At 38.4% G+C, this 19,055-nt stretch overlaps 1 protein-coding gene across 2 annotated transcripts in view; it reads left to right on the forward strand.

The window, feature by feature from the left end:
• LOC139935930 (exocyst complex component 1-like) overlaps nucleotides 1–16,363 on the forward strand; it is a 50,692-nt gene extending 34,329 nt beyond the window's left edge. For both annotated transcript variants that reach the window (XM_071930570.1, XM_071930572.1), the window contains 3 exons: nucleotides 1,016–1,138; nucleotides 1,755–1,826; nucleotides 13,273–16,363. In XM_071930570.1, the coding sequence (XP_071786671.1) occupies nucleotides 1,016–1,138; nucleotides 1,755–1,826; nucleotides 13,273–13,425 (348 nt within the window). In that variant the 3' untranslated portion in view covers nucleotides 13,426–16,363. The remainder of the gene's footprint in view (nucleotides 1–1,015; nucleotides 1,139–1,754; nucleotides 1,827–13,272) is intronic.
• Nucleotides 16,364–19,055: the final 2,692 nt, after the last annotated feature.

A 19,055-nucleotide genomic window follows, 5' to 3' on the forward strand; every position in this document is an offset into this window, starting at 1 on the left:
TCCCCTCTGCGCTTTACATATGTTAGAATGGAACATGCTGTTGGGACCAGTGAAGAAACCATGGGCTCGAGGCTGGTTCCAAATGGTCGACCACAGTAGTCAACCAATGGTCGACCAGCCTGGGTTCGAGTGCAAATGGTCAACCTTTAGTTAACCATTGTGCATACTCGAACTTGCTCCATGTCACTTGCACCATGTCTGACTGGTGTTTTGCTAAGTTTTGGACAATGCTTCGGCCATTTTTGTCATTTGCCCAGAATACATACAGTAACATACCTTGATAGTCAGTTCTGAGGTGGCAGGGTCCAGACTATTTCCAGTCCAGGTGCAGTTTTGGTACATGTTTTTTTTTTCAAAATGGAAATTCTAAACACAATGACTGCAGTCATCAGGTATACCAAAGTTCTAAGCTAACTTTCACAACTACATGTCGGATTAATTAGGATCATTTAGATGTTAGTTTTTGAAATGGTTTAAATTTTGCATCGAGGATAAAGAATACAATTTGTTTTTACCTCAAATGCACTTAACACGTTTGGTAATTACTCAAAATATAAATTAACATAAAAACTTACTTGACAATGAGCATTGGAGAGGTGTGTTAGAAATGACTCTCTCTGAAGTTACAAATCTGCGAAAATTTTGGCTCAATTGGTTATCAAAGTTGTACAAAAATAATGACAGAAAAAAAACCTTGTTGCACAAATTTGTGGGGTTTTTTCTTCAGATGCCTGAGCAAGGCTTCAGGTCTTTTATGCTGCTACATTTTTTGAGTAATTACAAACTTTGTCCAGTGCCTTTTAATAATGCCCTAATAATAATAATAAATATTTATAGAGCGCCAAAATCCACCAAAATGAGGTGCTCAAGGCGCACAGGAGGGGGAACCACACACAGCAAGAAAGTCAAGACAAATAGACCAATTACACATAGGCGAGATTAAACAAAGTGGTTTTATGTTTTTTTTAAATCACTTATTGTTTATGAATATTATCTGTGTTACTTCTTCTTGCAGAATTTCTTTGAAGGTATCCAAGTGCTTGTATCACAGGGTGTAAAGGAAGAGGAGGTTGGGTACCAGATGGCATTCAATAAACAAGAGCTACGGAAAGTCATCAGGGAATACCCTGGGAAAGAGGTAAAGTTCTGAAGGTGGATCGAGGGAAAAGGCCTTTTTCAAATTTCGTCTTCATCTTTGTTTAGAGTTTTGCCGACGCTGAATTATTATAGGCCAAATTATGAACAAAAGTACAATAAAAGCCACTAGAGCTGCTTATAGTGGTTGGTTAGTTTTTATACGACACAAAACACAAACATTTTCAAATTTACATTAAACTTACACAGTTTAAAGATTAAGATGTTTGAAGCTTCCCTTTAAATATTACTTGATGGGTTGCTGTAGAGTTTGAGAAATTAGTAAAACAATTTCACAAATTCTAGTCTCAGTGAGACAGAAATATTTTTAGCATGCACAACAGATTCACGCGACTCCTGGAAACAATGTTGTGTGATTTCACTTTTTTTCTCAAAAACTTGAAGACTAATGAAGCTGAAACTTCTTTAGGTAAATTATATTACATACATCTTCATGCACGGTAGGAAGGAATTTGTGTCATCTACAAAAGGTATTAAAACCCTTTAATGGTTCTTTTCAGAACCAACGCTACTCAAAAACAGATGATCACATGAATCGGACCGCAAACCTCTTAGTCATTCGTCTTGATCAAACTTTGATTAATATTAATTGGTTTCAGGTGAGGAGAGGTCTTGACAACCTCTACAGGAAAATGGAAAAGACATTATGTGAGGAGGAGAACTTAATGCAGGTAAGATCCTTTCTCAGCCATTAGATTGCGAGATCTTTCTTAGCCATTAGATTGTGAGATCTTTCTTAGCCATTAGATTGTGATGAAAAGGTTAAACAAATTATCCATGATTAGGCATATTAAAGTGAGCAGGGTCCAATTTCACTGCTAACTGCGGAAATCTGTGCTCACCAAGCCATGTATTTAGCAAGTAGTTCCAAAAGTCATACAGCTGCTTAAGGGTAGATTTTGTGCTTACTGCGCAAGTTTTCATTTTGCAGCGCTGATAACCGTTAGCACACGCAAAGGCATGCTAACCTACCGGTGCTTACTGTATGGAAATGAAAGACAGAACATAGCAAATCCGTGTTGAATCACTTACTTTAATTGCTAACCTGTGAATTATGCTTGAGCAAATTTCTCTGGTATAGTTAGCATGAATATTTGCTTACTGTCAAGCAGCGCTATGAAGTTGGGCCCAGGTGGCTCTTGGAAAATTGAGTATAGTTTGGGAGAGCAACAGGAAACTACACCTGATGAAATTAATTTGTGTTCAGGGCTTTCATTTCTAAGGATTGTTCCCGAGTTTAGTTTTTTTTGTTTTTGATCTCTTTTTTGGTGGATCTTCTTTAAGGGAAGGTATATGTTTGGTTATCACTCTTAAAATTAGTGTCAATAATTTTTTTTTAGTAAGAAGCCTACAACAGCAGCTTTCGATAGTATAAAGCATTTTCAGAAACATTATACAATTGTTGCACGCTGTGATGGGGTCCATGGCATTCTGTACACCCGAGGGGGGAAATGGGACCCGAGGCGAAGCCGAGGGTGCCATTTCCCCTCGAGGGTGTACAAAACCAATGGATCCCAGTCACAGCGTGCAACAATTGTTTTGTTATACCTTTGTAAAATTGTTATTCCTCTTCTCGAAGTTATGTTGTCATCTTCAAACATTATTACGACGGACTATTCATTGTTTAATAAGCAGACGAACAAGAAACAATTCCCTCGAACCCGCGGTTGTTTCGTACAGCGCTGGAAATCGACCAACGCTGGGAACGATCAAGGTGATGTACACCGGTGTACATCACTTTTCATGTTACCCGGCCCCATCGAGCCATGTAACATGCGTTTTTGTTGCGCGTCACATGATTTGTTCTCAACCAATCAAACTTCACAATTTGTACAGAGGTATAAAAATTCACTTTGAAGTGATGTGGTTTGTAAAAAGATAAGTTTTTTCGCCAACATTTTTTTAATTTATTGTATACTCATATTAGGGATTATTCTTCCTGCGTGGACATATTCCCTGCAGGTATATCAAAAACATGACCACCTTTTGAAATAAAATGTTCAGATATTAGTTATATTGTGTACATCTACATTTTAAACACTATTAAGGGAGAACACTGTGTTAAGAAAGGGAGACTTGGGTTAAGATGACCCAAGTGCTGTTAGGGATTATTTTTCCTGCTTGGACATATTCGCTGCGGATATCTCAAAACATGACCACCTTTTGAAATGAAATTTTCAGATGTTAGTTTTATTGTGTACATCTACAATTAAACCCTGTTAAGGGAGAACACTGTGTTAAGGAAGGGAGACTTGGGTTAAGATGAACCCATGTCTACTGGGACAAAGTAATTGGATAAGTACAGATTCATTTGATAATGGGAGCCATGTGTTTCGTGGAATACTTTGCTACATTAGGATCTTTGTGGTTCCTTTTTTCGTTTTGAGGTGGGTTTTTAATGGTTTATCGCCTAACATCACAAGGTGTGATGGCGTGATGTTCACTTTAAGGGGAGGGCCACACTTAACTGATTTGGGCTTTCGGTCCAAATCAACTGTCATAGGGCTTGTTTGCCCACCTACTCCTGGAGTTATAAAAGGGTTACCTCCTTCGTAGTCAGTAAGGATGTAGGCTTGGGTATCGGCCACTAGGAGCCTGGCTGGTAGAGCAGAATGCACTACCTTCCCATTTTTTACCAAACATTTATGGTCAAGTGCACAGGACTCGAGCTCTGGTTGTTCTGATTTTGCAGAGAGAGGGTTTGAGTCCCAGTCTTGACACTTGTTTACTTAAGTTAGACACTTAACCATCATTGCTTCATTCTGTGAAGGACGTAAAGCCATTGATCCAAAGTGTTGTGTAATGCACAGAACAAAAGCTTGGTACTTTTATTGTTAAAGGGTTTTTGTAGATCAGTTTTGTGCCGTGACTTGAGTCCCTACTCACTGTGAATGAAGATGTATGTAATATAATTTACCGGTACCTGCAGAAGTTTGAGCTTTAATAGTCGTCAAGTTTTGAGACAACAAGTGAAAATCACAGGGCAAGGTTTTCAAGAGAGTTGTGTAAATCTAGTATACGTATGCGTACATTAATTTTTGTCTCTCTGAAACAAAAACTTGTTGTGAAATTGTTTTACTCATTTCTCAACAAAAATAATATTTTAAAGGAAGCTTTCTACCACCGTTATGTTGAAACTGTCAGGGATCAGACTTTTGGCTGAGGTCAGACTTGGTTTTGTCGGCCTGGTGAAGAAAATCAGACAATAATTGTTTCCACAAATAAAGAAATCCTGCTCATTGGTCTACTTCTCTGGTGCTTTGGATACCGTTTCCAAAGGCTTCTTGGAATCTATAACCCCAGGGGTTACCAAACGGTAGAAATGGCATCATTTCAACATACCTTTGAATTTGCATCCAAGTTTCAGACTTTTTCGTTAGTAATGACTCTCACCCCTGAACTGTTTACCCAAACACTTTAAGAGTAGAGGTTTGCCTCCCCCCGCCATGTATTCCGACATTGTTGACTGCAGAACGTGCCGCAGCACCTGTAAACCCTTACAAAATGCTGGGTCTCATAAACCAAGGCTCTGCATACCTGACTATCGTAAACAAATCATTATAAATTAATCACAACAAAAATGAACAATATAATCAGCGCTGTGGCTGATACCAGCACTTTATAAGTCTTAAACCATCAAGGTTTAAATTAAGACTCTGCCACTTTGTTAACCAAGGGAAGGTTGTAACTGTTATATAACATAGCGTAATGTTCAAACTTCAAGAGTTAGCAACTTGAACAAAATTTGGTCGTCGTCTAGCCTGTTTCACTCCACTGCAGGAGGAAAGCTCCTTCACCAGTTCTCCATTATACTCTTCCCTGCGCTGTCTGTTGCCAAGCAATGCCCTTGTATGTACTTAGTTCATCTCCCCATCTTCTGTTTTGTCGCCCTCTTTTTATTGTCTAGATTCTTGGAGTCAGGTGGTTGTTTTGCATGCCCACCTATCGCCATGCCTCCTTGCTAGGTGGCCTGCCCATCTCCACTTTTTGACCTGACCGCCTTGATAGCATCTTGCACTCTTGATTTATTTCTTAGGTCCTGATTCGTCACCCTGTCCGTCTTTGTTACTTATATCATAACCCTTTCCATAGCCCTCTCTATCAACCTTAAATGTTTGTCTAGTCGTTTGGTGGTCCTCCGTGTCTCAGCACCGTACGATAAGACAGGTGTGATCCAGTATGCAGACAAAGAAAGTACAAGCTCTTGAATAAAATTTTCAAAGTATTAAGTCTTATATAGCGCAATTCCCGAGAATGATTATGGCGCTTCAAACAGTACTACCCCTAGTCACTGGGCCATATGTTTCATTCCTTTAACCATCTCAGCTCCCTGGTGAGTTTGCAGCCTGTACTGCCAAGTATGTAGTGCTCTAATTTGAATCAATCAAAAAGAACCATCCCTGCCCTCACAGGTACTCATTTACCCCTGGGTGATGAGAAGCCATTGTAGTAATGTGACTTGCTCTGCCACCTTGCTCAAGTGTCATGACCGGGATTCGAACGCACACCCTAATGACTCAACAACCAGAGGTTGAGTCTGATGCACTAAACCGCGCTGGCCAAGGTAGGCCACTGTGATTCCTTGATGCTGACAAAGATTGTACCGCCTCCATATTCAGGGATGCGATTTCCCTTGTTTTTAACCAGAATTACATTGGTTTTTGACACCCCCTCCCAACAAGTACAATTCATAAGAACATGCAAATCAAACCATATGGAGCACACCAGATTGCAGATTATGGCTTTTAAAACCAAAGATCATACGACAGCAGGCTCCGCGTTTGTTAGCTTTCACATTTTGCACTCATAGTTTGGCTTTTTTATTCAACAGCCATGTGTAAGCCTTAAAGCCATTGGACACTTTCGGTAAACAGTATTGTCCAAGGCCCACACTTTGTGTATCACAACTGATATAAAAAAATAACAAACCTGTGAAAATTTAGGCTCAATCGGTCATCGGAGTCGGGTGAAAATAACGGGGAAAACCCACCCTTGTTTCCGCATGTTTCACGTGCCATGACATGTGTTTAAAATGAATCCGTATTTCTTGACAACGAGAATTGAGAATTGTTTTAATGTTTTCTAGAAAAGTAAAGCATTTCATGGAATAATATTTCAAGAGAAGTCTTTCACCATTACCTTCTGTAAACCCTGTAAGTTGTTTGTAAATCTGTGAACTTTTATTTTTTTTTGTGCCAAAAGTGTATAATGGCTTTAAACCTTTTGCCATAAGCAAATTTCTCCTTGAAACCAAAGTACAGTCAGAAAGCTAAACAGATTATCAACGATACCAAAATGTTATTTTGAGAAAATTTAAAGGTTAAATAAAATGTTACAGCAGGAAAACACCTGGCAATAACGTAGGCCAATTCAAATGAAATGAGCTTTGCATCTTGAAATGCATTTGAAAGTGGATAACACACAGGATAACTTAATAGTTTTAGGGTGTTCATGACCAAGTAATTACATCTGGTGTTTATTGACAAGAACCCTGCAGGATGTCTTGAACTTTTGTGCACCCTTGACATGTAGAGGTACTTGTACTGTTGCTTATCACATCATTGACTTATGGTTCACACTTGATGTTTATTTGCGAAGGCCTTTAGGGGAGTGTTGAAAGCGCCCTCTGTTGACCCGACATGGTAATTTGTTCCCAAGGTCGCTGTAGATCAGTCACCCTTACCAGTGCAAAATGACATGTTTACATGGTCCTCAACTGATAGTGTGTACGTGTTGAATTTCCCACTCCCATTTCAGAATGAGATTGTTCATACTTGTAATAACTCCCCCCTCACCCAGCTCTCCATGATCCCTGATCCCGAAGAAAGATCCCTAAAAAAAGACCACCTTTTCTTGGGTCTTTTTTTTTTTTTACGCATACAGGGCAATAATTGTTGAGTTCCTTTTACAGCGCATAGGGACCTCACGGTGATATGCCCTATATAAGAATGGTTTTATTATTATTATTGTTGTAAAGCTGCCAGCTTTTGCTGATTAAAGCCATTGAACCCTTTCGGTTCAGAAAAAAAAATAAAAGTTCACAGATTTACAAATAACTTGCAGGGTTTACAGAAGGCAATGGTGAAAGACTTCTCTTGAAATATTATTCCATGAAATGCTTTTTTTTTTTGAGAAAACAGCAAAACAATATAAATTCTCGTTAACGAGAATTACGGATTTATTTCAAACACATGTCATGACACAGCGAAACGCGCGGAAACAAGGGTGGGTTTTTCCGTTGTTTTCTCCCGACTCCGATGACCGATTGAGCCTAAATTTTCACAGGTTTGTTATTTGATATAGAAGTTGTGGTACACAAAGTGTGGGCCTTGGACAACACTGTTTACCGAAAGGGTCCAATGGCTTTAAGCAGAAACTCCACTAAAAATGAACAAATTTGTCCATGTTCTAATGAACTACATGTAGCTTGAACACTCTCCCTGATTTTGCTTATCAGTCCAAGGCAAAGCTGCCAGCTCTCCCTGATTCTGCAGAAACTTCACTAATAATGAACCAATTTTTCCATGTTCTAATGAACTCACTTGAACATTCTCTCTGATTTTGCTTGTCACTACAAGGCAGAGTTGCGAGCTTTCCCTGATTCTGCAGAAAGTTCCTTAAAAATAAACCACCTTTCCATGCTCTGATGAACAGATTAGAAAATTTTCCCTGATTCAGGAAGTTTTTCCTATTACATTTTATGTGATTTGAGATTTGGAAGTTATTTTGTAAGTTGATTTAAAAAATTGCAAAGAAATTACAGTGACGACAACTGGAAACTTTTGAATCGTTTGCGAGTTCAAAAATTATTGACTTGTTAATTTTTCTTTTGGTAATTTATCTGGCCATTTCGTTTCCCACGACTGGCGGAATTCCTAGGGGGGGTTCGGTTACCGAATGTTGAATGAAACCCCTATTACCATCCTGAATGTGACCAAAATGAATAAACCATTATCTTGTCAGGTTTGCTGACTTATGCATATATATTCATTTTGGTTTTATCCTTGCTCTGATGTGTGTAAGCACTGTATATTCAGTACTTTCCCAAGTTCTGCAAAAAAATCACATGCATGTTACTTGGTGGGATTCTAACCCACGACGGTTCCCATTCTAGAGCAGTGTCTTACCAACTAGACCACTGAGATTGCCCGGTATCTAGACATCTAGCACTTATTTAAAAAATGTAATGGCTCTTACACGTCAAATAAACAGTGAGAAAAACAAATCGGATGCCAAGATTTAACCTTGACTATTCTTGATGGAAGGACGATATATCCATCGTCCATCAGCCTTAAGTCTTAAGGTGGTCTATAAACAGTCATTATGCAAATCCTCAAGGTCTCCTCGTAAGAGCTTTTGTTTTCATTATACCTGCAATAACATTGTCTCTTGAAACGATGCCAAGTTCTGCACAAGAGAGGCTCCCTAATAAAACTGTTTGTCCATTTTGTTACAATGGCTAAACTCACTAGAGATACTTGGTGCAAAAAACATTGCATCTTAAAGGCAGTATCACAACTAGGTTTTTCTTCCTCTTTTTTGTTTAAGGGGGCAAAGATATACTTGTATTGTATCTTATTTAGTTTTTTCTTTCTCTTGTTTTAAGGGGGGGGGGCATTCGGGGTAAATCATTTTATTGAATCTTATTTAATTTTGTGTTTGTGTTTGTGTTTGTGGGGGGAGGGGTGGCTATGGGCTTTTGAAGGGTTCTGAGTTGGGGCACTTTCCCCCTACTCACCCATATGTATCTTGATGTAGTAACGTGCTATTTTTATGGTGCTTTGTATGCCTAGCGGTTAAAGACAGTGGACACTATTGGTATTATTGTCAAAGACCAGTCTCCTCACTTGGTGTATCTCAACATATGCATAAAATAACAAGCCTGTGAAAATTTGAGCTCAATTGGCCGTCGAAGTTGCAAGATAATAATGAAAGAAAAAAAAACCTTGTCAGACGAAGTTGTGTGCTTTCAGATGCTTGATTTCGAGACCTCAAATTCTAAATCTTAGATCTCGAAATCAAATTCGTGGAAAATTACTTATTTCTCGAAAACTACGTCATTTCAGAGGGAGCCAATTCTCACACCATTTTATACTATCAACCTCTCCCCATTTTTCATAGGAAAAAATACTGAGCACTTTGATACACCACTTACATGAGTAGGGGTGTGGTGTGATAAAGCTCTTTATCTTTAAGAACGTGCTAATCCTCCAATCAGATTCGCAGAATGGAGTGGTGATAAAAACCTATATTGCACGGCTAATATCACTACCTGCGTCTTGTGTGTTCTATGTCACGTGCCAAGTTAGCTTGAAGATAAATACATGTCACACGCGCTTGTGGAAATGGGACACAGAAGCGCTATATTTTCCGTATTCCACTCGCGCTTGTGTGATAACTTATAATAGGAACCTCTCGGTGGCAGTATTATTGTTATTATGATTAACTTTGGACACATGTCCGATACTCCCACTGTTAGCAGAATCGTTCCTTTCTTCTTAAGGTATGTGGAAGTGTCGTGGCCGAGCGGTTAAGAGCATCGAATTCAAACTCTGGTGTTTCTGATCAGCAGAGTGTGGGTTCGAATCCCCAGCCGTGACACTTGTGTCCTTAAGCAAGACACTTTACCATTGCTTCGTCCTTTGGATGGGACGTAAAGCCGTTGGTCCCATGTGTTGTGAAACGCATGTAAAAGAACCCAGTGCACTTATCGAAAAGAGAAGGGGTTCGCCCCGGTGTTCCTGGTTGTGGCTGCTTAATGCGCTGTAGCACCTTGTAAACCCTTATAAGGTGCTAAATAATTGGGTCTCAGATTCCATCACTACAGTAACCTATCTTTCTGAAAAAATTGTATATACTCAGCGCCTTGAGTACCTTGTTTGGTAGATACGTGCGCTATATAAGACTTTGATATTATTATTATATTATTAAATATGAGATCTACTCCTTTTACATAGCACCATTCAATGGTTTATGTGTATCTCGATTTTGTTACCCAATCGCAAAAGCATTTTATCTGAAGGCTCAACGTTTTTATGTGCACTTCCATGAAATTTGAAGCGAGGTATGATGTTTGTGCAGCAGTCAAGACAGTTTTGTGTAACATTAAATGCTACCCTTTAGAGGCGCAGCATATTTGACATTGACGATAACACAGCCAGCCTGTTTGCCCAGATTATAGGAGAAGCAAGCTGTCAGAGGGTGCATTAATTTCTGTAAACATTGTCATATTATATTGATAGTCGGTGTGCCTTTCAAATAATTGAATCATGTTGGAAACATATCACTTCCAAATTCAATTGGAAGAGGTATATTTATGGAACAGTCCTACTTTCCAAAACATTTGCTAGTAAGTTTTTGTTCAATCAACTGCGCAGGTCTCGTTTGGTTTATCACACGGCAACGACCCTGCAAGGTTTTAAACGGCCGTTAAAGAGCAAGTCACTACTCTTTTATTCCCATTCATAAATGCATTTTTGCTTTTCCGCAGCACAAACATTTATTTTAAACGTGGTGCTATCTCTTGAAATGATTTACAGTAAAACATACATTAAAATTTATTAGATTAAAGACAGTGGACACTATTGGTAACTGTCAAAGACCAGTCTTCTCACTTGCTGTATCTCAACATATTAATAAAATAATAAACCTGTGAAAATTTCAGCTCAATCGGTCATCGAAGTTGCGAGATAATGATGAAAGAAAAAAACACCCTTGTCACATGATGTTGTGTGCTTTTTGATGCTTGATTTCGAGACCTCAAGTTCTAAATTTGAGGTCTTGAAATCAAATTCGTGGAAAATTACTTCTTTCTCAAAAACTATGTTTCTTCAGAGAGAGCCGTTTCTCAGAATGTTTTATACTACCAACCTCTCCCCATTACTTATTACCAATTAAGGTTTTATGCTAATAATTATTTTGAGTAATTACCAATAGTGTCCACTGCCTTTAAATAAAATTATAACTACATTAGATTAAAGCATCTCAGGTAACTAAAGCTCAATCTGATTTAACAATTGTCTATAAGAAATAACTGGCAGTATCCAACAGCCTTTTAGGATGTGCCAGACTTGCCCTAGGCTAAGCCCGTGTCTATTTTTAGCTACCCATTAATGAACTGTGCAAACTGTTCTCTGGTGGGAGCAATAGAGAGAGAGATGGATGGGATAACGGAAAAACACCATCTGTCTTGAATTCAACTCAGGAACAAGAAGATTTTCAAATTTTAGATGTTATGTATGAAAGAGCTTGGTGCCCTAAATCACATGAATCTATGATCTTATAGAATGTTTTTTTTTTTCTGTATTATAAATATACAGAAATTTAGCTTCCATTGGCATATAAGAAAAAACAATTAGAAGTTAATGAAATAATAACTAGTGTTAAGACACTAACTAGAATCTTAACTTCGCTTGTTAGATGGTTTAAATAGTGTTAAGACATTTGCTATTTCAATGTAAAGTTTGTGGATTTGAATCCAACCTGAGTTTTTTTTTTGCCTGTGGTATACAGTGCTTAAAGGGAAGGTACATGTTTGGTAATTACTCAAAACAAATATTAACTTAAAAACTGACTTGGTAATGAGCATTGAAGAGCTGTTGATAGTATAAAACATTGTGGAAAATGACTCCCTCTGAAGTAACGTAGTTTTTGAGAAAGAGGTGATTTCTCACTAAAATAAAAAAAGACTTCTAGCTAGAAATCTTTACTTCCTATCTGAAAGCACACATATTCGTCCAACAAGGGTGTTTTTCTTTCATCATTTTCTCAAAACTTTGATGACCGATTGAGCCCAAATTTTCACAGGCTTCTTATTTTATGCTTATGATGAGATACACCAAGTGAGAACACTGGTCTTTGACAATTACCAAATGTGTACAGTGTCTTTAATACACAGTGATGTGAGGGTAAAAACAAATGAAATAAAGAATCTACGATCGTTCCCATTCTAGTTGTAAATTGGTAATAAGCAATGAAACTAAACTGTGAAAATATCATTTCAAAAGTTTGAGATATTGATGGAAATCCTGAGCAAATATATCTATGAAGGAAAAATAATGATAAGAATACATAATCTGATAAACGATTCTGATGTTTTTCAGAGTCAAATTCTTGGGCATAAATTTTTTTTTATTTTTTTACATAACTACATTACTTTTTTTCGTAAAATACTTTATACTATCAAAAGCTGTTGAAGACATTCAACCAATTATTGCCATTAGTTCTTAAAGTGATTACCAAACGTATACCGTTCCTTTAAACATTCAAGTAGTAGAAGTTTCTTATATTGAAACAAATGGAACAGTTTAAATGCTGTATCAAATAATGTATAAATGCTCTCTATATAGGTGCAATGTAGTAAGTGAAATATTTCTTAAAATGCTTTATATTGTCAAAAGCTACACATTGCCATTAGTTCTAAAAGTGTTTACCAAACGTATAGCTTCCCTTTAAACATTTGAAAAGTAGAAGAGGTGTCTTATATTATTAATCAAATGGAACAAGATAAATAAGGGGATCAATGTGTGGTGAAGAGGTTTTCAACTAGTGGTTTAAACCCAACGAGGCCTGGTTCTTGATAATTTTACCGAGACAAAGTCGAGGTAAATTATCAAGAACCAGGCCTCGGCCTCCAGCTATGAAATTGTAAGGCACTCGGTTAAACAACTCCTTATAAGGGAATGCTGTGCGCATCGCGCGTATCGCGTGATGTGGCACAACTGTTTCAGCCGTTGCTCTCAACCAATAGGAATGAAGAAACTGTCTTATAAGCACAGTTGCAAGCTCGCGTGTCACGCCCATGCTTCAACACTTTTTACTGGTTATTAATAAAGGTTTATACACACCCACGTGACGCACTCTCCACCAATAGGAATAGCGAAACTGTCTGAGGTATTTGTGAATGCCATATCAAATAATGTATCAAAGCTCAGCAATGTAGTGTCAAAGTGAAATGTTTTATTCTACTGTCAAAAGCTGCTGTAGACTTCTAGCAAATAATAACTATTTTTTTTATTAATTCCAAGGGTGATAACCAAACATAAACCATCCCTGTAAGATCACCCAGTTTTGTTTTCTTTTACCGCAACCTAATAATCATTTCTCCTGATTGAACAGGTTGCGTGGCATTTAATGCAAGATGAATTCATCCATCAGTATAAACACTTTGAGGATCTGATTCACCGTTGCTACCCGGGGGCTAATGTCACTCTAGACTTCAAGGTGCAGGACCTGCTTCAGTTCTTCTCAGAAATCGCTCAATCTCATTAAAGGCAGATTGCCAACACGTCCAAGCCCATAGAGTTATATGTAAGAACTAGAGGGCGCACTGGCCTACATGTATATACGCGGCCCGGCATGCATGCATGCAGCCTTTTTCTAAGTTTTTAAAACAGCATCGCACTGCGTGTGTTTGTGCGGCTATTTTGTAAGTTGACAGAACAGCATCGCGTAGCATTCAATAACCACAAACTCCAACGTGTACTACATATTCAATGCGTGTGCAAAATGGCGCCTTGATGTCCTGTCGCGCTTGTGCAAGCAGCATCACCAGTGCGCCATCTAGTACCTATATATAACTCTATGTCCCAGCCACATATGCGAAGACCAGAGCGTGGTTTAAGGACCATGCAGCCGATTGCACAAAAGGCTAGAATTATTCCAATCTTGAGTTGGGACGAGTAACATCCTACCTTAGGATAGGTTCAATGGGTCCTATGGACTAAGGATACAAAACTTAACTCATCCTAAGTCATAAGATTAATCCTAAATTAGAAAGAGTTTGGTGAAAATGAAGGCTGGACTCAGAACAGGAGGAAGAAACTGAAGCAGAAAAGTATTGCTTAACAACTTTGTGACTTGAAGTAAAAAAAAACAAAAACAAAACCAGGATACCAATCACAGATGGTATTTGTGGCATGGTATTTTTGTTGGTAGCCATTTTATGGTAAGCATAATTTAGTTCAGGTACTCTCTGAACCCAGCTCCATGAAATTGGGCACAGTGTTCTAAACCTGTGTTAAAAATTTTTTTTAAATCGCTTCATCAATTCATATGCTACAAAAAGGGCAGGATACCATTCACATAATAGTATGTGTGACTTGGTATTTTGGCTGGCAACCCTATTCAGGTAAGCATGATGTTGTTTGTGCTCTGCTACTGTTTGTGCTTCAGTAGCTCTATGGAGTTTGGCCGTTATCATGATGAAGGTATCTTGGTCGAGTACCCTGCGTGCAATTGCAGTAATGATTACTGAATCTCATGACACCATAAAGGGGACTGGACAACTTAGTGCCATGTCAGCCTCAATCTTGTTTCGTTGATTTTGAACGAAGCAAATGAGTTAGCTGACATTTCTATTTAAAATGTAATTGGATCCCACTACCCGTTAGCCCTTGTTTGAGATATGCTGAACAGCATTAGGGGTACAGAACTTGAAATGGGGGTTCACCGACAGATTTACCCAAACCAAACAGTGCAATTATAATTTCCACCATTTCTCAAAATGACAAGAAGTAGAGCCACCCTCGTTCCTAGCGGTGTACAATCTGGACGCGCCATTTTCTTCGATTTTCCAGATAGCCTTGCTCGATCATAACCCCCTGGAAGTGTGACTTGAAAGTATTCAAATATATTTGATATGTATATACTTTCTGTCGATGATCCACTCTGTGTTAGACGACAGGTGCTCATTGATATGTCAATCTGTATGCAGTTTAGGAGGACCACATAAAAGCATGATTTATTTTAAATGTACTGCATCAAAATGTGTGAGTGCAATTTAACATGCCCATACTAAGCGACTTGAGAATGTACGCTGTGACACTTGTGTCCTTAAGCAAGACACTTCACCATTGCTTTGTCCTTCGGATGGGACGTTAAGCCATTGGTCCCATGTGTTATGTAACGTATGTAATAGATCCCAGTGCACTTATCGGAAGAAGAAGGGGTTCGCCCCGGTTGTTCCTGGTCCGATCGGCAGCAAATTGCACCACAGCACCTTGTAAAACATTATACGGTGCTATCTGAATTAGGGTCTCATCACTCAAACATAGTCCCACATCTTGCAGGAAATACTGTATGTTACAGCGTCACGGTGACGGACATGTGTGCTATATAAGAAGCCACTATTATTATTATTATTAAGTCTGCCCGTAAAGCAGTTATTTTTTTCTTAGCCAATCGTCATTGATTTTGAGTGTTTCCGTACCAGGGTTTAGTGACAAAACGTATTGTTACGGCGCGCTGACCATGGTAGCAAGACTGAAGTAACGCCTTTATACTCTGATTGTTTAAACAAATTGCATGCACACTTTAGTATGTCATTCCAGATCCCAAAAGCTAGGTTCTGTACCACAATGTGTAACTACTAAAAACAAGCAAGTCTGAATGTCTTGGTAGTGTTAAGGCTGTAGATAGTGTACTGGATTATTTAAAACAGATATATATTTATTTAATCAGGAGACAAAATTTAAGCACTGAGATTAATGTGTAAACAAACATGGAAATAATTATCAATAATCCTGCAAAAGAAGGTGACTTGCCTGCCTAGTATGAGAACCTCCCCTCCGGGATTAGGCCGCATCTAAAGTTGTATCTTTTTTTCATAATAAATACTACCAATACTAAGCAATAGACCGATCCATTTAGCTCCGCCCCATTGCGTTTTGACCAATCACAACGCAAGGAAGGTCGACATTAAAAGGTCTGACAAGCGTGTGCGTATGCTTGGCCTGCGCGGCAGATTGTGCAGAAAGGCATTGGAGAGGCTCACGTGTTCTTGCTCACACGTGCGTCCTGGGCAGAGCCTACTGGATCGGTGTATTCAAGTTTGCTGCAATCAATGCACCACTTTATCTGAAAACAAACTCTGATCCCCACCGTTGTTTTTAAATCATTGTAGTGCACATTTCACATATTCTTACATTGTACCATGTCACTTACGCAATATAAATGAACCAGTTAAGCAGCGTGTACATTTTTGCCACAAGTTGTGTTTTTAGAAGTTGTTGGCAATTATGTACACATTCTGACGATGCTGTGAAATTTTGTTTTTCTATTTTGCTTGAATTGAAAATTGAAGATTTAAATTATCATTTTATATAATAGAAAAGGTATTGTTTTGTTTCTGTTAAAAACAGACAATATGAACAATATTGACTGCTTCTGCATAACTATGTGTTTTATTTTAAAAAGATATTAATAAAAGGAAAAGATATGTAACAATGTGTCAAAAAAGGTTGTTGCTTCATTTTGGGGCCGTTGTTATGCAAAATAATAAATCATATCTTTATGGTGCCCTTATACTTCAGTTTCTGGTTACCTTTCCACACACTCTTTACATGGTTGTGTCAGAATTGTATTTATTTATGTACCAAATTTACAAATGGTTTTGGTCTAATATTGTTTTTCTGGCGCTGGACAGCCACAATTAAAGCGTGTTTTGATCGAGTGGTTTCAAGTCATGATAGTGTAGCTGAATCATGTGAGTACAGGTTGGAATCCCAGTCAAGATTATATGTTATTGGGGAAGCTACTTAACCATAATTGCTTCCCAACAACCAGTAGTAAATTAATATGTTCATGGTCAAGTTAAATAACCATAACTGCTTCCCATCACCCAGGAGTAAATAAATATAAAAACATGTGTAGGAATTGTTGATGTTAACATGATGATTAGTAACTCGTTAGACTTGTGGACAAATCGTTAATGGTCCCACGTGGTGAGATAGTCGAGTTCTCGCGCGAACTGCTGGTTTCCATCTTCTACTTGTGACAGCAGTAGTAGAATATCGCGGGGAGAGTCAGAATACTATCACCGCGACATAACTTGTGCGCGTGCAATGAACAGTTTGGGTAGTATTAGAGTCAGGTGCTTAGAGAAGGCCGCTTGGCTTGAGAAGCACAACAAAAAATACACAGGATTGATTCTATTATTACATTTACTACTATTAAAACAATACCTAATGGATTATAGTTGCCCATATTTTGGCATTACTTTTAGAGTACAGATTCAAATCCAGGTCAGGACAGCCACTTATCCATAATTGCTTCCTAGCACCCAGGAGTAAATAGATACCAGCAGGTATAGGTATTGTTGATGTGATTAATTAGCAACCCCTGTGCGCAATGAACAATTGGGTATAGTTGTGTGTAAGAGGCTTTGGTAAGCCTGCTTGGCTTGAACAAGCGCAAATAATTACACTTGTTATATGTAAAACAATACCTTATGGATAACAGTTGCCAATGGTATAGCTTTGCTTTACTTAAAGTATAGGTTTCCCCGTCATTTCAATTATGTTCGTGGGCAAGTTACTTAACCATAATTGCTTCCCAGCACCCAGGAGTAAATGGATACCAGCAGGTATAGATATTGTTGATGTGATTAGTTAGCAACCCCTGTGGGCAATGAACAATTGGGTATAGTTATGTGTAAGAGGCTTTGGTAAGCCTGCTTGGCTTGAACAAGCGCAAATAATTACACTTGTTATATGTAAAACAATACCTTATGGATAACAGTTGCCAATGGTATAGCTTTGCTTTACTTAAAGTATAGGTTTCCCCGTCATTTCAATTATGTTCGTGGGCAAGTTACTTAACCATAATTAATTCCCAGCACCCAGGAGTAAATGGATACCAGCAGGTATAGATATTGTTGATGTGATTAGTTAGCAACCCCTGTGGGCAATGAACAAGTGGGTATTGTAATGTGTAAGACGCTTTGATAAGTCGCTTGGCTTGAACAAGCACAAATAAATACACTTGTTATATGTAAAACAATACCTTTGGATAACAGTTGCCCAATGTATAGTACTTAGCATTACTTAGAGTACGGGTTTCCCGGTCATGACGATTAATTTCAGGGGCAAGTCACTTAACCATAATTGCTTCCCAGCACCTAGGAGTAAATGGATATCAGCAGGTGTAGAGTATGTTGATGTTAACATGATGTTTACACAACATGTGTGCGCATTGAACAGTTGGGGTAGTATTAGTGTCAGGTGCTTAGAGAAGGCTGCTTGGCTTAAAAAGTGCAACAATAAGTACATATCTTATGGATGGCAGTTGCTCATAGTACAGCAATTGGCAATACTCGCATAATGGATGTGTACTTGGAAGTTGCTCATAGTACAGCAATTGGCAACACTTGCATATTGGATGTGTACTTGGAAGTTGCTCATAGTACAGCAATTGGCAACACTTGCATATTGGATATGTACTTTGAAGTTGCATATTGGGCATGTACTTGGAAGTTGCTCGTAGTACAGCAATTGGCAACACTTGCATATTGGATGTGTACTTTGAAGTTGCATATTGGGCGTGTACTTGGAAGTTGCTCATAGTACAGCAATTGGCAATACTCGCATATTGAATATGTACTTGAAAGTGTTTTACAGTTTTACAAACATGAACATGATAATATGCGCACTGCTAGTCTCAAGCTCATACATACTGTTAAGCAGGTGCTAATTGAGGCAGAGTCATAATTCTTAATTACCTCTATAAAGATTACAAAATAAACAGTAACTATTGGCAGTATTTGTATTTTTATGAATTTGTGTTTCGGAAAATACAGCAAGACGGATGGGTTTTTTTCACTGAAATCATTGCCTGAGCAAAATGAATGTTAAAGTGGTTGAGTGGTAGATAATTTACGTTCGCGATACCTCTAAGGTGACTACAACTACGTCTGGCTTATAGGTCTACGTAGGGGCTTGTTTGTGGAAGAAACTCCCTTTTTATGCCTCAATTATTCGAAATGGTAAATTTCTTTTTAAAAAGATGAGTTAGCGAAGCCGGTTGGACTTTTCAGAGGATTTTTGATGCCGGTTTATTTTGTTGTCGTTCAGGCCCCCTGTAGATAGCAAACACTGTCAACCACGCAAGGCATGGGGCTAGGC

This window comes from Asterias amurensis, chromosome 4 (genome assembly GCF_032118995.1).
Source record: "Asterias amurensis chromosome 4, ASM3211899v1".
NCBI lineage: Eukaryota > Metazoa > Echinodermata > Asteroidea > Forcipulatida > Asteriidae > Asterias > Asterias amurensis.